The sequence below is a fragment of the Giraffa tippelskirchi genome, chromosome 4, assembly GCF_054371585.1.
Source record: "Giraffa tippelskirchi isolate mGirTip1 chromosome 4, T2T-mGirTip1v1.2.pri, whole genome shotgun sequence".
NCBI lineage: Eukaryota > Metazoa > Chordata > Mammalia > Artiodactyla > Giraffidae > Giraffa > Giraffa tippelskirchi.
The window spans coordinates 55,183,877-55,209,494 of NC_137278.1; the positions used below are offsets into that span (position 1 = coordinate 55,183,877).

At 41.9% G+C, this 25,618-nt stretch overlaps 1 protein-coding gene and 1 long non-coding RNA gene across 3 annotated transcripts in view; one reads left to right on the forward strand and one right to left on the reverse strand.

The window, feature by feature from the left end:
- Positions 1–10,668: 10,668 nt before the first annotated feature.
- On the reverse strand, positions 10,669–24,061 carry LOC145546334 (uncharacterized). The gene is made up of 3 exons (XR_014082760.1): positions 23,988–24,061; positions 20,014–20,148; positions 10,669–13,297 (listed from the first exon to the last, which is right to left on the reverse strand). It is a non-coding gene; the product is annotated as an uncharacterized LOC145546334 (long non-coding RNA).
- Positions 24,062–24,584: 523 nt separating this feature from the next.
- Positions 24,585–25,618, forward strand: part of RMND5A (required for meiotic nuclear division 5 homolog A) — a 58,992-nt gene continuing 57,958 nt past the window's right edge. For both annotated transcript variants that reach the window (XM_081592916.1, XM_081592917.1), the window contains exon 1: positions 24,585–25,007. In XM_081592916.1, coding sequence (XP_081449042.1) covers positions 24,866–25,007 — 142 coding nt within the window. In that variant the 5' untranslated portion in view covers positions 24,585–24,865. The remainder of the gene's footprint in view (positions 25,008–25,618) is intronic.

Sequence of the window (25,618 nt, forward strand, 5' to 3'; positions counted from 1 at the left end):
CCGTGCGCGCGCGCACACACACACACCAGCTTGAGTGCTATAACTTGCCAAGGAAAAAAGTTGTTAAACTGGTAACTTAGGTCAGTAAATAAAAATTGCCAAACAAACTCCCTGCCTGAAATGGCCATGGGAAAGGGTAAAATCAAGATGAAGCTTTCTAACTGGCTGAATATTACCTTCTGTTTGGTGGGAAATATATAAGAAGTTATGGCTGCTGACTATAAAAGTGTCCTGTGTATATTATACAGAGAAATGACTGGAGAGCAAAGTAAGAGAGAGGTTGGAAAATTCTGGAAGAAGTTTCCCAAGAAAGATGAATAAAACTTGTCACCATTACAGTTTACTTCAGAAGTTTGTAGGTGTTTTACTTCTGAGCCCAGGAGTAGTCACATAGAACCCTTGCCAGAAAAAAGTAGTAAACTTGACAAGCTGCTCACAAAAGGACTTAGTTTAAGTAAAAATCCAGGGAAATTTGAAAATTGCAGAGTTTCACAAATAAGCAACCACAAGGCAAGGAATCCTCATGTATCATGGAATACAGATATACAAATGTGTGCACAGGCACATATATTATATATAATATTTTTAGTAAGATATGCCATAGAAATATCAACTTTAGGTGACTTGAATTTGAAGTTGTTTTAGTTTATTTCTGCGTTGTGATTTGGATGTCTGATTTTAACATTTCAGGCAGAAACCTACCATTTAATTCAGGAAAGACACCTTCTTCTGCTCCTGCCGCCTTCGACTTCAAGAATATGCAGCACTGTTTATCACCAGCTGGTAGCACTGTACAGCATCTGCAGAACAAACTCCCACTTTACAACCTGTTCATCTCCCCGAGTCTTTGAAAATTGAGAACAAATATCATGACAAGATGGCTTTATGATGGACACATAGAAAATGTTAGATGATAACTTAAAAAAGAATATTTGTTTATGAACCAAAATAAGCAGTGACAAATTTTATCTGCAAGAGTAATCCACAGGCGACCTACTATGAAGCACAGGGAACTCTGCTTAATGCTCTGTGGTGACCTAAATGCGAAGGAAATCTTAAGAAGAGGGGATGTATGTAGTGACAGATTTTCCTTTCTTGGGCTCCAAAATCACTGCAGATGGTGACTGCAGCCATGAAATCAAAAGTTGCTTGCTCCTTGGAAGGAAAGTTATGATAAACCTAGACGGCATATTAAAAAGCAGAAACATCATTTTGTCGACAAAGGTCTGTACAGTCAAAGCTATGGTTTTTCTGGTAGTCATGTATGGATGTGAGAGTTGGACCATAAAGAAAGCTGAGTGCCAAATTGATGCTTTGAACTGTGGTGCTGGAGAAGACTCTTGAGAGTCCCTTGGACACAAAGGAAATCAAACCAGTCAATCCTAAAGGAAATCAGCCCTGAATATTCATTGGAAGGACTGATGCTGAAGCTGAAACTCCAGTCCTTTGGCCACCGGATGCAAAGAGCTGACCTATTGGAAAAGACCCTGATACTGGGAAAGATTGAAGGCAAAAGGAGAAGAGGGTAGCAGAGGTTGAGATGGTTAGATAACATCACTGACTTGATGGACATGAGTTTGAGTAAACTCGAGGAGATAGTGGAGAACAGAGGAGCCTGGCAGTCTGTAGTCCATAGGGTCACAAAGAGTTGGACATGGCTTAGCGACTGAACAACAACAAATAGCTGATGCACTTTACTGTACACCTGAAACTAACACAACATTGTAAAGCCACTTTACTCCAGTGAAAAGTAATTAAAAAAAAAAAGAGTAATCCGTAGGAGACAGAGATCCAAGAGGGTCCCCATGGTGTCAGGAGGCTTTAAGGAAAAATTTTCATATAAGCTATTCTCTGAAGGGTAGGCTCAGACTTCAGGGGATTGAAAAGGGCATTAGATTAGCAGAGAGGTGTGGGAGGAAGCAAGGACAACGTGAGCAGAGAAAGTGAGGAGACCCATTTAGATCAGAACTGAAGGTTCATTCTGGGAAGGAATTTTGAGAATAAAAGGGTCAGTAGTGAGCAGGACAGGAAGGTTATCAGATTTAGTGAGTGGGCATTGCTCAGAAATCCTTAGAAGTGCTATTTCAGGAGACTGGCAGTCACAGGCAGAACTAGTTATTATTTATAATATATCATTTGATTTTTTATAAATTATATTCTTCATTGCTTCTCAGGAAAAATAAAACTACTATCCTGAAGATCTCTATAGGTTTTTATTCCTGTGTTTGGGAAGGAGTAAATATGGACAGGGGCTTCCCGGTGGCGCTAGTGATGAAGAACCTGCCTGCTAATGCAGGAGACTCAAGAGACTCAGGTTTGATCCCTGGGTTGGGAAGCTCCCTTGAAGTAGGAAATGGCAACCCACTCTAGTACTCTTACCTGGGAAATTCCATGGGCAAAAGAGCCTGGCAGGCCCCAGTCTATGGAGCTGCAAAGCGTCAGACACAACCGAGCGACTCAGCACACACAACACAAATAAGAACAGGGTACCAGGATATTTTTCTTTTCTTTTTTTTTGTTTAGTTATTATTATTATTTAACAGAAGGGAAATTTTAAACTGAAGTGACTGTAGAATTTAATTTAAGAAACCATATTCCTTTTCATCTAATTAGAATTTTTAAATGGTTTCTTATATCAAAGATAAACTATCTGACCTCCCTTTGTAACATTCTTTGAGAATTCTGATGTTGTAAAGTACAAGATATGAATAAATGAAATTGAGTACTAGGATCTTCAGTTCTGATAGATGAAGTAGCTAAAAATCTCCCTTTATATTGATCATTTAAATCTAAAAACTAAAATTTGTCTTAAAATCCCAACATTTTAAAACAGGAAAAAGATTTTCTGGCCCATTGGACCGGGAACAAGAGAAATAGATTTTAATTATTGTGCCATCAATACACACTCCTTGAGGACACCTGTCAGCTTCGATGTCAATTTCTCTGGTTTTTCTCACGGCACTGAACTCAGGTCTTCATAAGGAGAAATCCCCTTCTGTCTCCTCTTTCTCCAAGTACCCTGTTCCAACTGCTATTACAGATCCAACCAGAGGCTCCATGGCAAAGCAGATAGCTTTTGTTGATGCGTCGGGAAAATATGTCTCAAGGACAGAGAGCAAGGTATGTCAGATACGTACCTTGTGTTTTTTTCATATCACAGGTGAATGAATGCACTTATAGCTAGAGATTGGAGAAACGCCCTAGAGACGATTGAATGAGAAGAGTTCTACTTGTTTTTATAATTTTATTTATTTGTTTATTTTTGGCTGTGCTGAAACTTCTCTTGTGGCTTCTCTTGTTTCCGAGCAGGGCTCTAGGGCATGAGGGCCTCAGAGTTGAGGCACATGGGCTCAGTAGTTTTGGCTCCCCGGCTCTGGAGCACAGGCTCAACAGATGGGGTGCATGGGGTTAATTGCTCTGAGGCATGCGGGATCTTCCCGGATCAGGGATCAGAGCTGTGTCCCCTGCATTGGCAGGCAGATTTGTACCACTGAGCCGCCTGGGAAGCCCAAGAAGAGTTCTGTTTGAATGCAATGCTGTGTTTTATTTGGTTGTACCTTCTTGGACAACCATAATCAGGAGTTGTTTTGGAAAAAAGAGTTTAAATTATCCACATTTCTTGGCAGCATGAATCCAACGATAAATAGACAAGATAAAAATTATGTGGATGAGCTTATTGAAATTTAAGATGTAAAATTAAGTTTTACCTCCTGATCTCTTGGAATAGCGTCACACTCAAACCAAATATGAGAAAAAAATTAAAATGATGGATGTTTAAAATTTGTGTAATTACTAAATTCTCCAAAAGGTTTCAGGGCACTCACAATAAAGACTCAGAAAAATCTTATTGTTTATTACATTTTTATTTATGGAATTTTGTTCTAGCTTAAGTTTTAGTGACAAAAGATTCTATACTTTTCCTTCACAACACAGAAGAAAGTGACCATTTTCCTTTTGTTTGAATCTGTAAGAAAAGGTGGCAGTAGTTACAGTCCCTGCCTATAATGAGCTGAGACTTAGGGAAATAATGAGTACAATTTGCACATGGGAAGAATGGGAATCACGGCGCAGGCAGCCTCTAAAATGGGCTCCAGGGAGCCCTGCCTTCTTTTATTCTTGCTTTTGTGTAATTCCCTCACCTTGAGTGTGGGCTGGACCTAGTGTTGTGCGTCTAACAAATAGAAGGCAGGAAAGGTGAAGGATGTCACTTTTGAGATTAGGTTAGAAAATTAGGGTGAATTCTCTTGCTCAGTCTGTCTCGCTGGTTCATTCAATGGAAGCCAGTCACCATGTTGTGAGCTGCCCAGTGGAAAGGAGCTGAAGGTGGCCAACAGGTAGTGAGGAACTGAGACCTGGGTCCAACAATCCATGAAGAATTTAATTCTGCCAACAACCACAAGATCCTCCCCTAGTGGGGCCTTCTGCCAGCAGAGCCAACACCTTGACTTCAGCCTGGTAAGAAACCTCGAACCAGAGGAGCTGCCTAAGTGTTTCCAGATTCCTAACTCACAAAACCATAAAATCATGTTTGTTGTTTTAATTGTTAAGTTTTGGAGTAATTTGAATATAGCAATAGATAACTTACACTGCCCTCAAGTAGTTTATGAGCCAATTAAACATATAAACATATAAATAAAATAAACATATAAATAAAGAAAATAGGGACTTCATCAGTGGTCCAGTAATTAAGAGTTTACCTTCCAATACAGGAGGCTCAGATTCAATCCCTGGTCAGGGAATTAAGGTTCTACATGTCATATGGTGTAGCCAAAAATTTTAAAAAAGAAAATAGTTAACACATAGTGCTTATTACTTGCCAGATGCTTTTTAAAGCATTTTACATATATTGTTTAATTTCATTCTTACAACAACTCTATGAGGTAAATATTATTACTATCACCATTTTATAAAAGAGGAAATTGAGGCAACAAGAAGTTAAATAACTTGGTCATGGTCACACAGCTAGTGGAACTGAGATTCAAACTCTGTTTGGTGCCAGTTCAAGTTCTTGATCACCGTATTGCACTGTTTCTGTTCCACTTTATGTGCCACAATAGAGGTATGTTGGCTCTACAGGAGTAGCATGTCATCATCATCAACACGTGCTCAACCATGTCCAATTCTTTGCAGTCCCATGGACTGTAGTCCCTCACGCTCCTCTGTCTGTGCAATTTCCCTGGCAAGAATACTGGAGTGGGTTGCCATTTCCTCCTGCAGGGGATCTTCCCAACCCAGGGGATCTTCCCAACCTTCCTCCCAACCCAGGAATGGAACCCAGGTCTCCTGCATGTTTTGCTTTGCAGGTGGATTCTTTACCACGTGAGCCATCAGCATAGGAAATGATTATATCTTTAAGATCAAGAAAGGGGTCAGAAAGATTCAGACACCTGGACAGTGTTTGAAAGATGGAAGTAAGGCATTCCAGGCAGATGGAATAGCATATGCTGAGGTACGGGGGCACAAGACTTGCCCCCAGGACACATTCCTTTCAAATTGTTCAAATCAGTATATGCATTTCCTTATATCCTGACCTTTATTTCTACTGGTAAACATTACTCTCTTGGAGTTTTAATAAACTGTTACTCTTTTCCAAAAAGAGTAATGCCTGATTCTCAACCAATGGTAAAGGCAGGAGCTCAGAGTAAGTTGAGCTTGTTTCAACAAACAAGATGATTTAGGGGATTAGTAACCAAGTCATTGGTTTTTGGCAGCAACAGAAACTCACTGTTTACATACTTCCCACGTGCTGTCCACTAGGGAGTATGATGCTCCCCCTGCCCTTGGGACAACAAAGAAAATCAATCATAAGTCTGAGAACTGCAATCAGAGTTTCTATATTTAAATGTAACTTTAAATAACCTTGCTGCTGCTGTTGCTAAGTCACCTCAGTCGTGTCTGACTCTGTGCGACCCCATAGACGGCAGTCCACCAGGCTCCGCCGTCCCTGGGATTCTCCAGGCAAGAACATTGGAGTGGGTTGCCATTTCCTTTTCCAATGCATGAAAGTGAAAAGTGAAAATGAAGTCGCTCAGTCGTGTCCGACTCTTAGCGACCCCATGGACTGTAGCCTACCAGGCTCCTCCATCCATGGGATTTTCCAGGCAAGAGTACTGGAGTGGGGTGCCATTGCCTTCTCCGAAATAACCTTGCATCAAGCCCAAATAACCTATTGATAATTTGATAGGCAAAATAGAAAAGACAGAAGAAGGGGGATTAAACATAATTTAGAATTAATCACTAAGACTTCCCTGGTGGCTCAGTGGATTAGAATCTGCCTGCCGATGCAGGGGGCACTGATTTGATCCCTGGTCCGGGAAGATTTCACATGCTGCAGAGCAACTAAGTCTGTGCACCACAACCACTGAAGCCCACTTGCCTAGAACCTGTGCTTTGAAACAAGAGAAGCCACTGCAGTGAGAAGTCCACATACTACAACTAGAGAGTAGCCCCTGCTCACTACAACTAGAAAAAGCCCAGACAAAGCAACGAAGATCCAGTATAGTAAAAAATAAATAAATAAATAAAATTATTAAAAAAAAAAAACAATTGTTGATGAGGGTATGGAGAAAGGGAAACCGTACTTAAAAAAAAATTAATCACTGGCAAAAGGAACCAGGTAAACCTAAAACCAAGGAGAAGAGCCTCTAGATACAATAATTAGAGACATAAATAGTAGTTGCCTTTCTGCTTTATTACCATGTGTGCTTATGTGCTCAGTAGCTCCGTGTTGTCTGACTCTTTGCAACTCTTTGGACTGTAGCCTGCCAGGCTCCTCTGTCCATGGAATTTCTCAGGCAAGAATACTGGACATTATTGTTCTCAAAAGGCTGGTTAAAATTTTTTTGAGATAATTATGGATTCCTATGCAGTTATAAGAAATAATGCAGAGAGATCCCACATAGTGCAATATCACAACCAGGATACTAACACTGGTACAATGCATCAAATTTACTTAGTTTTACATGCATGTGTGTATGTGAATGTGTACATGTGTATGATGAATCCTACTTCTATGCTAATTTATCACATAAGTAGAGTTGTGTGGCTACCAGAAGCAAGATCTAGGACAGTTCTATCACAAAGGTCCCTCAAGTTCCTCTTTCATAGCCACAGGCACACTTGTCCCTCCCACTATCTCCAGTCCCTGCCACCTCCAATCTGTTCTCAATCTCTATAATTTTGTCATTCAAGAATGATATATACAAATACCTTTTAAGATAAACTGAGTTTCAGCAAACTCAGGGAGATAGTAAAGGACAGGGAAGCCTGGAGTGCTGCAGTTCAGTTCAGTTCAGTTCAGTCGCTCAGTCGTGTCCGACTCTTTGCGACCCCATGAATTGCAGCACGCCAGGCCTCTCTGTCCATCACCAACTCCCGGAGTCTACCCAAACCCATGTCCATCGAGTCGGTGATGCCATCCAACCATCTCATCCTCTGTTGTCCCCTTCTCCTCCCGCCCCCAATCCTACCCAGCATTAGGGTCTTTTCCAATGAGTCAACCCTTCGCATGAGGTGGCCAAAGTATTGGAGTTTCAGCTTCAACATCAGACCTTGCAATGAACACCCAGGATTGATCTCTTTTAGGATGGATTGATTGGATCTCCTTGCAGTCCAAGGGACTCTCCAGAGTCTTCTCCAACACCACAGTTCAAAGGCATCAATTCTTCGGCACTCAGCTTTCTTTACCGTCCAACTCTCACATCCATACATGACCACTGGAAAAACCATAGTCTTGACTAGACGGACTTTCGCTGGAAAAGTAATGTCTCTGCTTTTAAATATGCTATCTAGGTTGGCCATAACCTTCCTTCCAAGGAGTAAGCGTCTTTTAATTTCATGGCTGCAGTCACCATCAGCAGTGATTCTGGAGCCCCCAAAAATAAAGTCTGACACTGTTTCCACTGTTTCCCCATCTATTTCCCATGAAGTGATGGGACCACAGGGTCACAAAGAGTCGGACACGACTTATTGACTGAACAACAAACAGTTTTTGAGACTGGCTTTTTTTTCCCTCAGCGTAATTCACTAAAATGTATCCATGATGTCATGCGTATCAACAGTTCAGTCCTCTTAACTGCAGAGCAATATTTCATGATATGGATGTACCACAGTTTGTTTAATCCATCACTTGTTGAATGGCATTTGGGTTGTTTCCTGTTTAGGGCTATCACAAAAGTAAAGCTTTTATGAACATTTGCATACAGGTTATTTTTTGTGTGGATCTGGAATAAATGCCCCAAGGTACAACTGCTGAGTTACATGATAAGCAAGTTCAGTTTATAAGAAACTGCCATAGTCTGGTCCAGAATGACTGTACCTTTTTTCCCATCTTCAGTGTGTGGGTGATCCAGTTTGTCTTCATCCTCACCCACATCTGGCATATTGCTACATCTTGTTTTAGCCATCCTGATAGATATAAGGTGATACCTCATTGTGGTTTAAAATTGTATTTTGCTAATTGCTAGTTTTTCCTTTTTCTTTTTTTTTTAAAAATTTTATTTTATATAGGATTAACAATGTTGTGTGAGTTTCAGGAGTACAGCAAAGTAAAGTGCTAAATACTCTGTGATAACCTACATAAGAAAATAATTTGAAAAAGAATAGATACATGTATATGTATAATTGCTAATTATTTTTGAACAGCTTTTTATTTGTTTATTTGCCATCTGTAAATCCTTTTCAGTACTACGTATATCCATGTCCTTTTTTTCTCTTTAATATTTACTTTATTTGGCTGCATTGGGTCTTCTTTGTGGCATGGGCGTGAGAGATCTTAGTTGCAGCATGCAGGATCCAGTTCCCTGACCAGGAATTGAACCCAGCCTCCCTGCATTGGGAGCAAGGAGTTCTAGCCACTGAACCACTGGACTCTCTTTGCCTTTTTTCTGATTGGACTGTTTTTTCTTTTTTAAACCGGTGAGTTCTGAGAGTTCTTTATGTATTCCAGAAATAAGTCCTTTGTCAGATACATGGTTTGCAATTATATTCTCAGTCTATAGTTTGTCTTTTTATTCTCTTCACAAGATCTTTCACAGAGCAAAAGTTTTTAATTTTGATGAGATTCAGAGAATACTTTTTTCATTTTATGGATTATACTTTTGGTGTCAAATAAATATTCTTTCCTTATCCCTATGTCCCAAAGATTTTTTGCCAAGTTTTTTTTTTTCTTTCAAGTTTTAGATGACCTGTTTAACATTTAATCCAAGATCCATTTTGAGGCAATTTTTGTAAAAAGTATTTGACTTGGATTGAGATTCACTTGTGTTTGACCTATGCTGCTGCTGCTGCTACTGCTAAGTCGCTTCAGTCGTGTCCGACTCTGTGCGACCCCATAGACGGCAGCCCATCAGGCTCCCCCGTCCCTGGGATTCTCCAGGCAAGAACACTGGAGTGGGTTGCCATTTCCTTCTTCAGTGCATGAAAGTGAAAAGTGAAAGTGAAGTCGCTCAGTCGTGTCCGACTCTTAGCGACCCCATGGACTGCAGCCTATCAGGCTCTCCATCCATGGGATTTTCCAGGCAAGAGTACTGGAGTGGGGTGCCATTGCCTTCTCCATTTGACCTACGAATGCCCAGTAACTCCAGCTGTATTTGCTGGAGGAGGCTATTCTTCCTCTTTTGAATTTTTTCTAAACCTTTGCTAAAAATCACTTGGGCATATTTGTGAGTCTATTTCTGTTCTCTATTTCTATTTCACTGAACTATCAGTCTATCCCTATGCCAGTATCATACAGTCTTGGTTACTGTAGCTATATATTTAGATTTAACATAGAATAGAATGACTTATCATAGTTTATTCTTTGTTTTCAAAATTATTTTAACTATTCTAGGTACAGCACTTTTACATATAAATTTCGTGGCAAGCTTGTCTATGTTATAAAATACCTTGCTGAGATTTTGATCAGAAGCACACTAAACCTATAGTAATCAATTTGGGAAGAATTCATATCTTTACTGAGTAATCATACATTACACAAATACAGTGTGTTTATCATCATACAAACACAGTAAAAATACATACAAATATATCATACAAACACAGTAGGTTTATCCATTTGTTTAGGTAGCTATAGGGCTATTCAAATGATCTGTTTAGGAAATTCCCTTGCTATTCAGTTGTTAGGACTCTGGGCTTTCACTGCTGAGCGTGGGCTCAGTCCCTGATTGGGGAACCAAGATTCCACATGCCAGGCAGGCAAAAAAAAAAAAGAGAGAGAGAGAAACATAAAACAAAATGATCTATTTCATACTGCACAAGTTGTGGTAGTCTGTGTTTTTGAGGTTTGTTTCATCTAAGTTGTTAAATTTATGTGTATAGAGAGTAGAGATGTAGCATTTCCTTATTTTTTTTTTTTGAGGGGGCCGCACAGCATAGCATTTGGAATCTTAGTTCCCTGACCAGGGATTGAACCCATGCCACCTGCAGTGGAAGCTCAGAGTCTTAACTTCTGGACCACGACGGAAGTCCTCTTATTATCTTTTCAATGTTTGCAGAGTCCTTAGTGATATCCAGTTTCATTCCTGATATTGTAATTAGTGTCTTCTTTTATTCCTTGTCAATCTTATTGGAGGTTTGTTAATTTTCCTTTATGATTTTCTCTATTGTTTTCCTATTTTCAATTTTATTCATATCTGCTTTTGTATTTATTATTTTCTTCTTCCTGCTTGCTTTCAGTTTATCTTGCACTTCTTTTCCTGGTTTCTTGAGGTGAGACCTTTTTTTAACCCTGTATTATTTAGAAGTGTGTTGTTCAGTTTCTGAGGCTTTGGAGATTTTCCTGTTATCTTACTGTTGTTCATTTTTAGTTTAATTCCACTGTGTTTGGATAGCATACTAGGTATGATTTCAATTCTTTTAAATTTATTGAGAGTTATTTTATAGCCCAGGATATGATCTATCTTGATAAATATTTCATGGACATTTCGTAAGAAGGCATATTTTGCTATTATTGGGTTGGGTATCTATAAATGTTGATCAGATTCTGCTAGTTTTCCCTGGTGTTAAGCTCTTTCATATCTTTGCTTACTTTCTATCTAGTTGTTTTACTAACTATTGAAAGAAGGTTGCTGAAGTCTCCAGCTATTAATGTGAATTTGTCTATTTCTTCTAGTTGTATCAGTTTTCGTTTCACAGAATTTGTAACTCTGTTGTCGGGCGGGCGCATAGGTATTTTGAACTGCTGTGTCTCCTTGGTGGATTGACTTTGTTATTATGATATAATGCCTATTTCTACTTCCAGTAGTTTTCTTTGCTCTGAAGTCATCGTCATGTGATATTAATATAGCTACTCCTACTTTCTTTCAATTAATATTTGTATGATATGTCTTTTAAAATACTTTTGTATTCAGCCTGTCTATATGATTATATTTGAAATGAGCTTATTGTAGACATCATATAAGTTAGGTCCTGGTTTTTAATCCACTTTGCCAATCTTGTCTTTTAATTGGTGTATTTAGACCATGTATATTTAATGTAACTAATGATATATCAGAGCTTAAGTTTGCCATTTTATGTTTTGCTTTCTGTGGCTTTGTTTTCTATTTCTCTAGTTTCTTTTTTCCAGCCAGTCATACTGTGGATTACTTGAACACTTTTGAAGAATTCCATTTTGACTTATCTACAGTGTTTTCCCCCAGCTTTATTAAAATATAACTGACATATATAACATTGTTCAATTTAAGAGGTACAACATACTGATTTGATACACTTATATATTGCAAAATTATTACCACTGCTATGTTTTTTAAATTAATTATTTTAATTATGTGTTTAAGATTTTGGCAAAATACACATAACATAAAGTTTACCATATTTAATCATTTTAAGTATGCAATTCAATACATCACCATGTTGTATAACCATCATCTCTATCCATTTGAGAACTTTTTCATCATTTCAAACAGAAACTCTGTACCCCTTAAAGAATAACTCCTCCTTTTCCCCTTATCAATAGTATTTTTAATTTTACTCTTTCTATATATTTTTTAGTCATCACTCTAGGTATTACATTATACATACCTATTAAATTCTTGTTTGCTGTTTAGTTGCTAACATGTGTCCAACTCTTTTTGTGACCCCACGGATGGCAGTCCACTAGGCTCCTCTGTCCAAGGGATTTTCCAGGCAAGAATACTAGATTGAGTTGCCATTTCCTTCTCCGTATCACAGTTTACTTTCGTCATTTTATCAATTCAACTTAAACATAGAAACCTTACCTCCCTTTGTGTCTTTGTCCTCCCTGTTAATATGATTGTCTTAAATATTTACTCCACCTACATTTAGAATCACATCAAACAGTGTTATAATTTTGCTTTCAGTGCCAATTTAGGAATTTAGAAAATTCAAGAGAAGGGAAGTCTATCGCACATACCAACATTTTTGCTTATTATATTCTTTCTTCCTTATGTTCCCATTTTTTTTTTTGTTTGGAAAATATTACTTTTGGTATGTCTGTGGGTGATTTTCAATGGACATAGAATTCTGGGCTGACAACCCTGTCCTTTTAGTACTTGAAAAATGTGCAACTTCCTTCTGACCTTCATGGTTCAGATGAGAAATCTGCTGTAATTTGTATTGGTTTTCCTCTCTACAAAATGGTGTCATTTCTTTTTGGCTATTTTCAAGATATTTTCTTTATTTTTCAGAAGTTTAATTATCATGTCTTGAAGTGGAATTCTTTGGGTTTATCATACAGTCTTTGGTATTTGTTCAACATCTTGAAATTATAGGTTTTATTTTTGCCAAATTAGGGAAGTTTTCAGCTATTATTTCTTTGAATACATTTTCAGTCTTACTCTCATTCTCCTTTCCTTCTGTGACTACAGTGATATGATTGCTACTTAAAAAATAATATCCCACAGTCCCTGAGACTCTGTTCCCAGATTATTTTCTCTCTGTTGCTCAGATTCAATAAGTTCTATTGGTCTGTTCCTCAAGTTCACTGATCCTATCCTCTGTTATCTTCACTCTATTTTTGAGCCCAAACAGTAAGTTTTTAATTTTACTTACGTATTTTTCAGTTCTATAATTTGTTTCATTCTTTTAATAATCTCTACATCTTTGCTGAATTGTCTTTGTTTCAAGAAACTTTGTAAGTGATTGCTCAAGTATTTTTATGATAGCTTTGATGTAATTATCATGGACTTACCCAGGTGGCGCTAGTGATAGAGAACCTGCCTCCCAATGCAGGAGACGTAAGAAATGCACGTTTGATACCTGGGCTGGGAAGATCCTTTGGAGAAGGAAATGGCAAGCCACTCGAGTATTCTTGACAGGAGACTCCCATGGACAGAGGAACCTGGCAGGAGAGGATCGCAAAGAGTCGGACATGACTGAAGCGACTCAGCACTAACGTAATTATCCGATAATTCCAACATTTGATTCATCTCATTGGCATCTATTGATTGTCTTTTCTCATTCATATTGTGATTTTCCTAGTTGTTGGATGAGTAATTAAAAAAAAATCACATCGTGGACATTCTGGATAGTATATTAATAAAGTTCTGGATCACATTTAATCTTCTTTTTCCTTTAGAGCAGGCAATCCCCTGTTGAGATTTAACACATGGGCTGCTGGGTATGTATGTTTAGCTTCCAAGCCCTGGCAACACACTTTGGCCAAAGTGGAGCCCTAACTCATACTGCTTTGTTGCAAAGAGTTGGGGTGGAAGTTTAGCATTCCCCTTGCTCCTAGTGGAAGGGTGGGGGGAAACAACTCCCACTGTCTTGTTGCCTATTAACCAGTGATATAAACTCAGCTCCCTGCTCAATGTGTTGGTACCACCTGCTGGGGGAACTGGAGCACCACCTGCTTTTGCCAGGAAGGAGATGGAAGGTCAGCTCCCTACTCTGACTTGGCAAAACCATCCGACAGAGGAATTGGAGCGCTGCCTCCATGTCCATGGATTAAGCGGGGTTGAGTGGAAAATTATGTCCCTGCTCAGCTCTGTTGATACCATGCTAGGGGGAAAGGATGCAGTTTTTCGTGTTTGGCTGGAATAGGATGGATATTGCCAACAAACTTAGGCCATCCCTTTCCCCATGCTTTAATTAGGGAAAATAGGCTTTCTTGGAGCCTTTATTTTGTGTGCCTGTTTGTGGTGCTGAGTGGGAGTCTTTTGCAGTTCCCCATCTGAGATATGGGGGCTTCCCTGATGTTTCAGTGGTAAAGAACTCGCCTGCCAACGCAGGAGATGCAGGTTTGATTCCTGGGTGGGGAAGATCCCCTGGAGAAGGGAATGGCAACCCACTCCAGTATTCTTGCATGGAAAAATCCCATGGACAGAGGAGCCTGACCAGCTACAGTCCATGGGGTTGCAAAAGAGTCAGACACGACTTAGCAACTAAACAACAATGACAACAACTGAGATATGGGAGAAAACCTGTGAATTTACCACCAGGTCATTTTTCAAGTCCTAAGATCCCTATACTGCCTAACTTCTTTCTACCTTTCAAAATATTTCTATGTTTGTTTTCTGTGCTACGTCCAGGGTTTTTTTTTTAAGAAACAACCTGGAGGGATGGGATTACTTCGTGTTTGTGGAATGGAAGTCTCAAAAGGCCATGTTTTAAGCACTTGCTTAGTTTACTGTCTGGAGTTTCCCCCAGGTTGTCAAAATTGCTGTACGTCAGCAATTTACAACCTAGACTATGCCCTGAACAGATGCGGTAGGAAAAGGCAACCCACTCCAGTATTCTTGCCTGGAAAATTCCATGGAGAGAGGACCCTGGTGGGCTACAGTCCATGGGGTGGCAAAGAGTCGGACATGGCTGAGCATGCACGCATGCACACAAGATACGTAAACAGATGAATCAAATACATATGTAAGAGGAAATAACAGCACCCTGGATTTTTATAGGGCTTCATGGTTTATAGAGAACTTTCTGTGAATCTATACCTATATATTCTTTTACATTTACTAATTACATGTATACATTTACCATATAAAACACATTTAAATTACTTTAGAAATAAATATATATAACTCAGCGATGTTGCAAGGTGGGTGGAGTAGAAATTGTTATTTAAAAAAATAAAACTGTTGGGTTAAGATTGTTGCCAAAGATGTAAAAGCTGGCAAGTAGAAGTGTTACAATTTCTGTGAATTTTAGCCCTAGACTCCTATTACCTAACCAAATTACTTAGAGTAAATGATCCTTTGTGTTATTAGGAACCACATGCTTAACAAGTAATTATGGAGCATAATTTTGCTTTTTGGAGGTAGAGTGCTAATGGGTTTTGGAGTCAGACAGATTTAAATTCAAATTCCAGCTCCACTGTGTATTAACTGTCTGATCTTGCAGAAATCCCTCTCCGCTTCAGTTTATTCCTCTGTAAAATAGAGATAAAGTAATATTTACTTCCAAAGTTGCTTCTGATAATCACATATTTAAAGCAATGTGCCTGGCATACTGTAAGCACTCAATAAATGGTAGGTATTGTTATTACTGGAATAAATAAACAAAGCCAAAGAGGGGAAAAAACATCCATTACACTTTTGCAATGAGGAAGTAGTGATTCAGCGTCAAAATTTTCAAAAGCAGGGAGGGGGAATTCCCTGGTGGTCCAGGTTAGGACCCCAGCTGCCACTGTAGGGCACACAGGTTTGATACCTGGTCTGGGAACAAAGACCCCACAAGCCACAGGCTGTGACCCCCACCCCAGAAGAAAAGCGGGGAGGGTGTATCTATCTATTCCTGCTTGGTTGTGTAGTGCCTCACATGTTGTCTAATAAACACTGGCATCTCTGTAACTTTAGAACTGGAAGGGACTTAAAGGTCATCTATTTCAAGCTTCTTATTTTATAAATAAGGAAACTGAGGCTGGGCGGGGTTGAGTGAATTACTTCCAAATTACAGTGCTATCACCCTTCCTGCTATACCTGTAAACCACACAAAAGAGTGAGCAGGAAACAAAATATAGAAAGACACCCAGATTCCAGAAAGAAAATGATCATATCAATAAAACCTGTGGGACCAGGTCCGAAAGGTATAAAGACTCCCCTACAGGGTGTAATATATGAAGGCAATGCCGGCATGTCATCCTCACAGAGATCTTTAAGGGAGTGTCTAAACTAGAAGGTGGGCTTCCCTCGTGGTTCGGTGGTAAAGAATCTACCTGACAATGTAGGAGACACAGGTTCGATTCCTGGGTTGGGCAGATCCCCAGGAAAAGGAAATGGCAACCCACTCCAGTATTCTTGCCTGGGAAATCCCATGGACAGAGGAGCCTGGCAGGCTACAGTCCATGGGGTCACAAAAGAGTCAGACACAACTCTGATACTAAACAACAACAAAACCAGAAGGCAGCCAATGAGAAGTGCCCTGGCCTCCAGAAGGGGTGAAGGCCACATTGGAGAGGGCTTTGCTGTTGAAAGAGGCTGCCTTTAACAATCATTAGTGGTGCTGAAAGAAGGTGGTAGTGGATACAGAAGAAAAGGCATTATTGTCAACACTGCCTACCAGTAGGTCATAATGGCAGGCAGGTATAATCCAGCTAGCCAGCAAACAGGCATGTAAGTGGCAATATGCCCCCAAACCACACAGGAGATATAAAAGAACTGAAAAACATTCCGATCAATGTTTTTTGCTGGTAGTTATGCTTTCACCCATTTCTTAAATTAGTCTTAACAGCAATTTCCAGGAATGTCTCATGTGGAGTTTTTTGTTTTTTTTTTTTTATGGCTTGAGAATGATGAAAATTGATTTTTAAATAAATGATGAAAAGCAGTGTTATTTTCAAAATTTGATATTTAATAATAACACATTTTGTCAATTTAACCTTACTTTTTTGTATTGGCTGTCAGCTAGAACAGTCAGGAAATTAACAAGATCTCTTTCACAAGGTTTGCCTTTTTTTTTTTACAATTATAAACATAGCCTTTCTTACTCATATCTGAAAGTGCATTCTGCATAAAAAGCATATTTTAAAAGTAGTTTTCTTTACAGATTCTCAAATTTGAAAGATGAAAATTTTACTTTTTCTATCTTGTATCTGTCTACTTTCAAGCATCTAAGAGTAAGTCAAGATGAAAAAAAATATGTATGAGATATACTGAATAAGGGTGAATGCTAACCTATAGTTATGTATAACAGCTACTAAACATTTCAAAAGGATGTCACAAGAAGTTCTGAAAACTTTTTGTTAGAGAAATGTGTGTGCTTAGTCACTCAGTCATGTCTGACTCTTTGTGACTCCTTGGACTGTAGCCCGCCAGGTTCCTCTGTGGGATTCTCCAGGCAAGAATACTGGAGTGGGTAGCCATTCCTTTCTCCAGGGGATCTTCCCAATCCAGGGATTGAACCCAGGTCTCCCGCATTGCAGACGGAGTCTTTACTGTCTGAGCCATCAGGGAAGCCCCAAAGAAATTTTGAGGACAATAAAAACAGTCTACAAAATAATTCTAAATAATGAGAAACATCCTTCACCTATGGGCTGCTGGTAACCCTTAGGGTCATGGTCTAGATCAGAACAGTTCAACTGAACTTTCTACAGTAAAGAAAATGTTCTGTGCTGATTAACACAGTAGCCACTAGCATCCGTAGTCACTGTGCAGCTGAAATGTGACTGGTACAACTGAGAAAATGAATTTAAAAAATTTAATTTAAATAGCTACATAAGGGGGACTTCCCTGGTGATCCAGTGACTAAGACTTTGTATTCCCAATTCAGGGGGCTGGGGTTCGACCCCTGGTCAGGGACCTAGATTCTGCATGCCACAACAAAGACTAAAGATCTGGCATGCCACAACTAAGACCTGGTACAGCCAAATACATAAATAAATACTAAAAAAAAATAGCTACGTATGGCTGATGATAACCATATTGAGGAGTGGCAGACCAAGAGCTAGAAGGTATCAATAGCGAAAGATATTAATAGTAATAGGATTTGTCTTATTACTTGAAGAAAGGGAAGGATTTGAGTAGCTGAGGATAAAGAAAAGCATTCTAGGAGAAGAAAAAGCACGACGAAGCTGTGCTTAATTCACCCTGAAAGTGTGAAAGTGCCCAGTGTTTGGATGGGGGATTGTGATGTTCTGCTATGCTGGGCAGACCACACAGCTGAGAATCAGGATTTGAAGCTGCAGGTAATGGGAAGTCTTGATTATTTCTCGTTAGTGGATAATAATAGCTCTTACCACATACCCGGCATTATTTTGAGTGCCTTACATGGATTGTCTGATTTAATTCTTTTAACAACTTTTTCAGGAGAATGAAGATTATTATTATAATTTTTTGAAGATTCATTTGATGGCACTGTAGAGGTAAGAGAAGCAATTATAATCTTGGAAGGATGATAAAAGTACTTATGAAGGGACTTCCCTGGTGGTTAAGAATCTGCCTGCCAATTCAAGGGACATGGGTTTGATCCCTGGTCCATGAACTAACATCCCACCTGCCATGAGGCTACTAAGCTCATGAGCCACAGCTACTGACGTCCACACACCCTAGAGTCTGAATTCCACAACAAGAGACGCCACCTCAATGAGAAGCCCATGCACCATAACTATAAAGTCTGCTTGTAGCAACAAAGACCCAGCACAGTCAAAAAAAAAATAAAGTATTAATGAAGGTGAGGCTCAGATGGTTAAGGATCTGCCTGCAATGCAGGAGACCTGGGTTCAATCCTTGGGTTGGGAAGATCTCCTGGAGAAGGGAATGGCTACCTACTCAGGTTTTCCTGAGCTTCCCTGGTGACTCAGACAGTAAAGAATCTGCCTGGAATGCAGGAGACCTGCGTTCGATCCCTGGGTTGAGAGGATCCCCTGGGGGAGGGCATGGCAACCCACTCCAGTATTCTTGCCTGAAGAATCTCCATGGACAGAAGAGCCTCGTGGGCTATAGTCCATGGAGTCACAAAGAGTCAGACATGACTGAGCGATTAAGCACAACGAAGATGAAGGAAGTAGAAACTGAAAAGCCTCATTTAAGACATCAGGAAGTTAGACTCAATACAGAACATGCGGAGAAAATGTGGAGGGTGAATAGAAAAGGGAGTGAGACAATTTGTATCCCTAGGGAAACTGATGAGGACACCTGGAAAGCACCAATACTTCTGGGGTGACTGAAGGCAGGTTACTTAGTGAAGGGATCTGGAGAAGGATATAGGTGGCAATGGAAACAGGTCAATGGAGTCAAGGAATCTGATGGAAGAAACGTTTTCAAGAACCCTAGAGGTAAGTTAAGGGCTTCCCAGGTGGTGCAGTGTAAAGTATCTGCCTGCCAATGCGGAGATGCAAGAGACATGGATTCAATCCCTGGTGAGGAAGACCCCTGGGGGAGGTAATGGCAACCCACTTCAGTATTCTTGCCTGGGAAACCCCATGGACAGAGGAGCCTGGTGGGTTGCAGTCCATGGGGTCTCAAGGAGTTGGACATGACTGGGCAATTGGGCACACACACACACAGAGGTAAGTTAAAGATGAAGATGATGAGGTGGCATAGGAACATGGGAAAGTTAAGGTAATGCTGACAAAAAAATGAAGAGTCAAGAGGAGGAGAGTCAGTTTTGCAAGGCAAATATGGATTCTGTTTTTGACACATTCGTTGGAGGTAACGAATTCTCTGGATGATGATGTCTTGCTAGTTGGGGGGAATGTGAAGCTAGTTTATGAGAACAGATCAGGACGATTTTAATTTTAATGTGCTCTCATAGGACAGCAGGTAGAGAGAAAACAAGGTTGAGAATAGAACCTTGGGCGAACGCCCATCCATATAGGTGACTAAATGAGAAAGAAGAGCCAGTAAGAGAGAAAGGGTGACTGAACCATACCATAGCAATGCCCTGGAGGTCAAGGAAGGATTTTAAAGCTGATGGTGAGTCGTAATTTTCCTGTGTTGCAGTGAGATCAAGGGAAACAAGAGTGAGAAAAGGGTGACTGAGCTTATCAAGGTGATCCTTGGAAAAACAGGAGGAACACATGTAGAGGATTTGTTTGGGCAGTTTGGCCTTGGAAGAACTGAGGAAAAGGGAAACAGATTGAGAAGAGTTAAATGAAGGTTCCCCCTACATTACCAGGTCAGGCGACAGCTTAGGAAGGGAGAAGGGACTCTTCTTCCTTCTGGTACTTGACAACAGTTCACAAAATGGATGGTATCAATAGACATATTTTGAGGAGAGGATTCTCAGTGAAGCAGGAATCAGGGTCACCTGTCAAGAAAGAGAGAAAGGAAAATGGGCAAGAGAGGGAAGAGAAAGGAGGTATGTAACAGCCACAGTTGGGGATGCCCTTGAGAATCACCAAGAAATAAAGGATTGGGTGCAAGATCAACATGATTCCCTAACTAAACTGCCATCTCAGATTTACTCCTGGGAACTGACAACAATAGTAACAAACACCACCACCATTCATCACGTGGTTATCATGTGCTGCTTTCTGGGTGTTTTCATAAATTATCTCACTTAACTTTCCTAACAATGGAGTTAAGTATTATTAATCCTAATTACTTACGAATTATAAAAAAAGGAAATTGAGGCTCAATGAGTTTTTACCTAAATTAAAAAAAAAAAAGATTGCATCCCATGTCTCCAGGCACTGTTTCCTGCACAGAAAACACAGGCAAGGGGGCTGCCTTATTGGAAATTTATTGAAGAACTACAGACAGAAAAGTAAACAAATAAAACTAGGAAAAGGTATTTTTGATTTCGTTATGCATTCTTTACTTGAAAACCAATGGGATATAAATTATTCCCCAACATCCGTACTAAAAATAAAAGCACGCTATCAGCATTTTTTCCCTTCTATAATTGGAACAGTTCTGGGAATCGGTATTTATTAGTTGCTTGTCTGAGTTAACAGTTTCCACACATGGACATCACCAGATGGTCAACATCGAAATCAGACTGATTAAATTCTTTGCAGCCAAAGATGGAGAAGCTCTATACAGTCAGCAAAAACAAGATCGGGAACTGACTGTGGCTCAAATCATGAACTCCTTATTGCCAAATTCAGACTTAAATTGAAGAAAGTGGGGAAAACCACTAGACCATTCAGGTATGACCTAAATCAAATCCCTTATGAGTATACAGTGGAAGTGACAAATAGATTTAAGTGACTAGATCTGATAGACAGAGTGCCTGATGAACTATCGATGGAGGTTCGTGACACTGGACAGGAGACAGGGATCAAGACCATCCCCATGGAAAAGAAATTTTAAAAAAGCAAAATGGCTGTCTGAGGAGGCCTTACAAACAGCTGTGAAAAGAAAAGAAGTGAAAAGCAAAGAAGAAAAGGAAAGATATTCCCATTTGAATGCAGAGTTCCAAAGAATAGCAAGGAGAGATAAAAAAGCCTTCCTCAGCGATCAATGCAAAGACATAGAGGAAAACAATAGAATGGGAAAGGCTAGAGATCTCTTCAAGAAAATTAGAGACATCAAGGGAACATTTCATGCAAAGATGGGCTCGATAAAGGACAGAAATGGTATGGACCTAATAGAAGCAGAAGATATTAAGAAGAGGTGGCAAGAATACACAGAAGAACAAAAAAGATCTTCATGACCCAGATAATCACGATGGTGTGATCACTCACCAAAGCCAGACATCCTGGAATGTGAAGTCAAGTGGGCCTTAGAAAGCATCACTACGAACAAAGCTAGTGGAGGTGATGGAATTCCAGTTGAGCTATTTCAAATCCTGAAAGATGATGCTGTGAAAGTGCTGCACTCAATATGCCAGCAAATTTGGAAAACTCAGCAGTGGCCACAGGACTGGAAAAGGTCAGTTTTCATTCTGATCCCAAAGAAAGGCAATGCCAAAGAATGCTCAAACTACTGAACAATTGCACTCATCTCACACGCTAGTAAAGTAATGCTCAAAATTCTCCAAGACAGGCTTCAATAGTACGTGAACCGTGAACTTCCAGATGTTCAAGCTGGATATAGAAAAGGCAGAGGAACCAGAGATCAAATTGCCAACATCTGCTGGATCATCAAAAAAGCAAGAGAGTTCCAGAAAAACATCTATTTCTGCTTTATTGACTATGCCAAAGCCTTTGACTGTGTGGATTACCATAAACTGTGGAAAATTCTGAAAGAGATGGGCATACCAGACCACCGGACCTGCCTCTTGAGAAACCTATATGCAGGTCAAGAAACAACAGCTAGAACTGGACATGGAACAACAGACTGATTCCAAGTCAGGAAAGGAGTACATCAAGGCTGTATATTGTCACCCTGCTTATTTAACTTATATGCAGAGTACATCATGCAAAATGCTGGGCTGGATGAAGCACAAGCTGGAATCAAGATTGCTGGGAAAAAATATCAATAACCTCAGATATGCAGATGACATCACCCTTATGGCAGAAAGTGAAGAGGAACTAAAAAGCCTCTTGATGAAAGTGAAAGAAGAGAGTGAAAAAGTTGGCTTAAAGCTCAACATTCAGAAAACTACGATCATGGCATCTGGTCCCATCACTTCCTGGGAAATGGATGGGGAAACAGGGGAAACAGTGTCAGACTTTATTTTTTTGGGGCTCCAAGATCACTGCAGATGGTGATTGCAGCCATGAAATTAAAAGACGCTTAACCTTGGAAGGAAAGTTATGACCAACCTAGACAGCATATTAAAAAGCAGAGACATCACTTTGCCAACAAGAGTCCATCTAGTCAAGGCTATGGTTTTTCCAGTAGTCAGGTATGGATGTGAGAGTTGGACGGTGAAGAAAGCCGAGCGCCGAAGAATTGATGCTTTTGAACTGTGGTGTTGGAGAAGACTCTTGAGAGTCCCTTGGACTGCAAGGAGATTCAGTCAGTCCATCCTGAAGGAAATCAGTCCTGGGTGTTCATTGGAAGGGCTGATGTTGAAGCTGAAACTCCAATACTTTGGCCACCTCATGCGAAGAGTTGACTCATTGGAAAAGACCCTGATGCTGGGAGGGATTGGGGGCAGGAGGAGAAGGGGACGACAGAGGATGAGATGGCTGGATGGCATCACCGACTCGATGGACATGAGTTTGGGTAAACTTCGGGAGTTGGTGATGGACAGGGAGGCCTGGCGTGCTGCGATTCATGGGGTCGCAAAGAGTCGGACACGACTGAGGGACTGAACTGACCTGAACTGAACTCTCAGAGTTTAATTTTCAGATTAAAGAAATTATTATGTCACCTAATCTTCGGAATAATATTTTAAGTTATTAAAATGATACTACACTAAATAAAAATGAAAAAGAATAAGCCATTGAATATGAATAAATGCTCACCTATGTAAAAAAAATAATTCAATCAAATCATTTCACATTTTAATAAGTGGTGCGCAAAGAAACTGATGATACAACTGGTATTATAATAAATGACACAGCAGTGGAGGAGGGAGTGCGGTCTACTGAGGACCCTCAGTAGGACAAGGGAGCTAATTTTAGGATGAGAAGGTAGAAGAGTTTTCCAGGCCAAAGAAAATGCAAGTACAGAGGCCCCGAGGCAAGAAGCAGCTTGGCTCCTCCTCAGCTGCAGCTCAGTGAGCGAGTAGGTATAGGCCACGGTTGGAGGCACCATCGCCAAATCAGGGAAGGATTTACGCAAAGGGGTGACTCCAACCTATTCAATGGAATAAAGCGCCGAAGAGGCAGGGGCCAGATTCCCCCAATCTCCGACTAGAGTTTCCTGTCTGCGAAGGGGCCCGTCTTACACGCGGGGTGAAGCAACCAGTTAGGAGAGGCTCCAGGCCCAGGGGCCAAAGGGCCGAGGCCTGCGGGGGTTGGGGGGGAGGTGGTGGGGGGTGAGGCGTGCGACCTCCTAGTGTCGCAAGAGTCGAGGGAGCACCGCGGGATGCGCCCGGCCACCGGGCATCCCCCTCTCCTGCCCCACAACCACCCCCGCCTTTCATTTTCGTTAGAGACCCTCGCCCGTAGCACCTCCCACCCCGTCCGGCCCGGCCGGATTCCCCCCACCCCCCCGAGGCGGCGAATCCGTCTTCCAAAACGACCCCCCCTTGAGCGATGGGGAGATGAAATAATACAAGGCTAGGGCGAAGTCCTACACGAAACAGACCTCTTTATTTCTGCCTTTATTTTTCCCTCATGGCTTCCCAGAAACGCCTAGCTTCCCGGGATGCTCTCCAAGTCACCCCCTCCAACAACGAGTCTATTGGTTTGGCCCTTAGTCCCGGATTGGCTGAAGGGTCACGCCTCGGCCAGGGATTGGAGGACGTTGGGTCCTTACGTGTTCCCGGCTCCCATTGGTTCGTTTTCCCCGTTTCTGGGCGGAGTCGTTAGGGCCGCTTTCCACCCACTTGTTTACGGAGCGCGTAGTTGTAGCGCTTCTGGAGCTCTGGGACTGTCTTTAAAGTTCCCAATTTAGCTCTTTGGACCAATTGGGGGCTGGCTCCACCCTCTCCCGCTCCCTCGCACGCCTCCCGCGTGGTACGGCCCACACCTTTAGAGCGGCGGCGCGAGCGGTTGCGTTACTCCTCCCGCGCTCGCCGGGCTGACCCCCGCTCGACGGTGTGTTTGGTACGGCCCGCGCCGCCTCCTTCTCTAGCTGGGGTGGTTGCCCCCCTCGGGTCGGCGGCGCTTGGTGCCGCCCGGGAGAACCAGGTCATCGGTCGGTTCCCGTGAAAACAAAAACAATCGGCGGCGGCGCCACGGTGGGCAGCCGAACGCGGCGAGCGGGGAAGCCGGGGCGCGGGGCCGGGTGGGACCAGCGAGCAAGAGCAGCGGCTACGCGCCGGGGCCGGGGCGCCATGGGGCAGGCGGGCGCGGGCTTCGCGAGGCTCCCCTGGCTCCGGGGCTAGCGCCTCCGCCGCTTCGGCCTCTCGCGCCGCCCGCCTGGGGGACGAGGAGCAGGACGCGGCCTCGGCCGGGCCCGGGCCGAACGGCTGCGGACACTCGGGAGCCAGGGAGCCGAACACCGCCACCGCCGCCTCCGGGATGGATCAGTGCGTGACGGTAGAGCGCGAGCTGGAGAAGGTGCTGCACAAGTTCTCGGGCTATGGGCAACTGTGCGAGCGCGGCCTGGAGGAGCTCATCGACTACACGGGCGGCCTCAAGCACGAGATCCTGCAGAGCCACGGTAAGGCGGCCCGGGTGGTCGCGCGGGACCGGGCCCACCCACCCCGAGCCCCTTGGGCCCAGGCGGGCCAGGAGGGTGCCTCCGGGCGGCCAGATCCGGCCTTCCCCGGGGCGCCGAGATCCCCAGGCCCCTGTGACTTTTCCTCCTAGATTTGTCTCGAACCTGCCTCGACCTCGTTGTTAATTAAAAGTGAGCGGGAACCCATCCGGAAACCAATTCTGGAGCCACGGGTTCCATACAAGGTTAAACCCGGGCGCGGGGCCGGCTGGTCGCACCTGCAAACTGCCTCCTTCCCGGGGTGGGCGCCCCTAGTTAATTGCCTTGGGCCCGAGGATCCGGGCGAAGAGAGGGTCAGTGTAGAGAGCCCCACCCCTCCTCCTTCTCGCCCCAAACGTTTAGCCAGGGACTGACTTTTCTCGTCTTTCTTCATTTTTTTAAAATTAGAAACTCGCATGTTATTCTTAGCTGTGGGTTAACAAAACAGCCGCTGCTTCAACTCCATAATTTGGCTCTCTGTAGAAGAAGCCTTTCTTTCAACTCCGCAGCGGCACTGATGTGATTCCTAAGAAACTAGCTTAATCAAACTGTTAAGCTCTCCCAGTTGCAGCCTG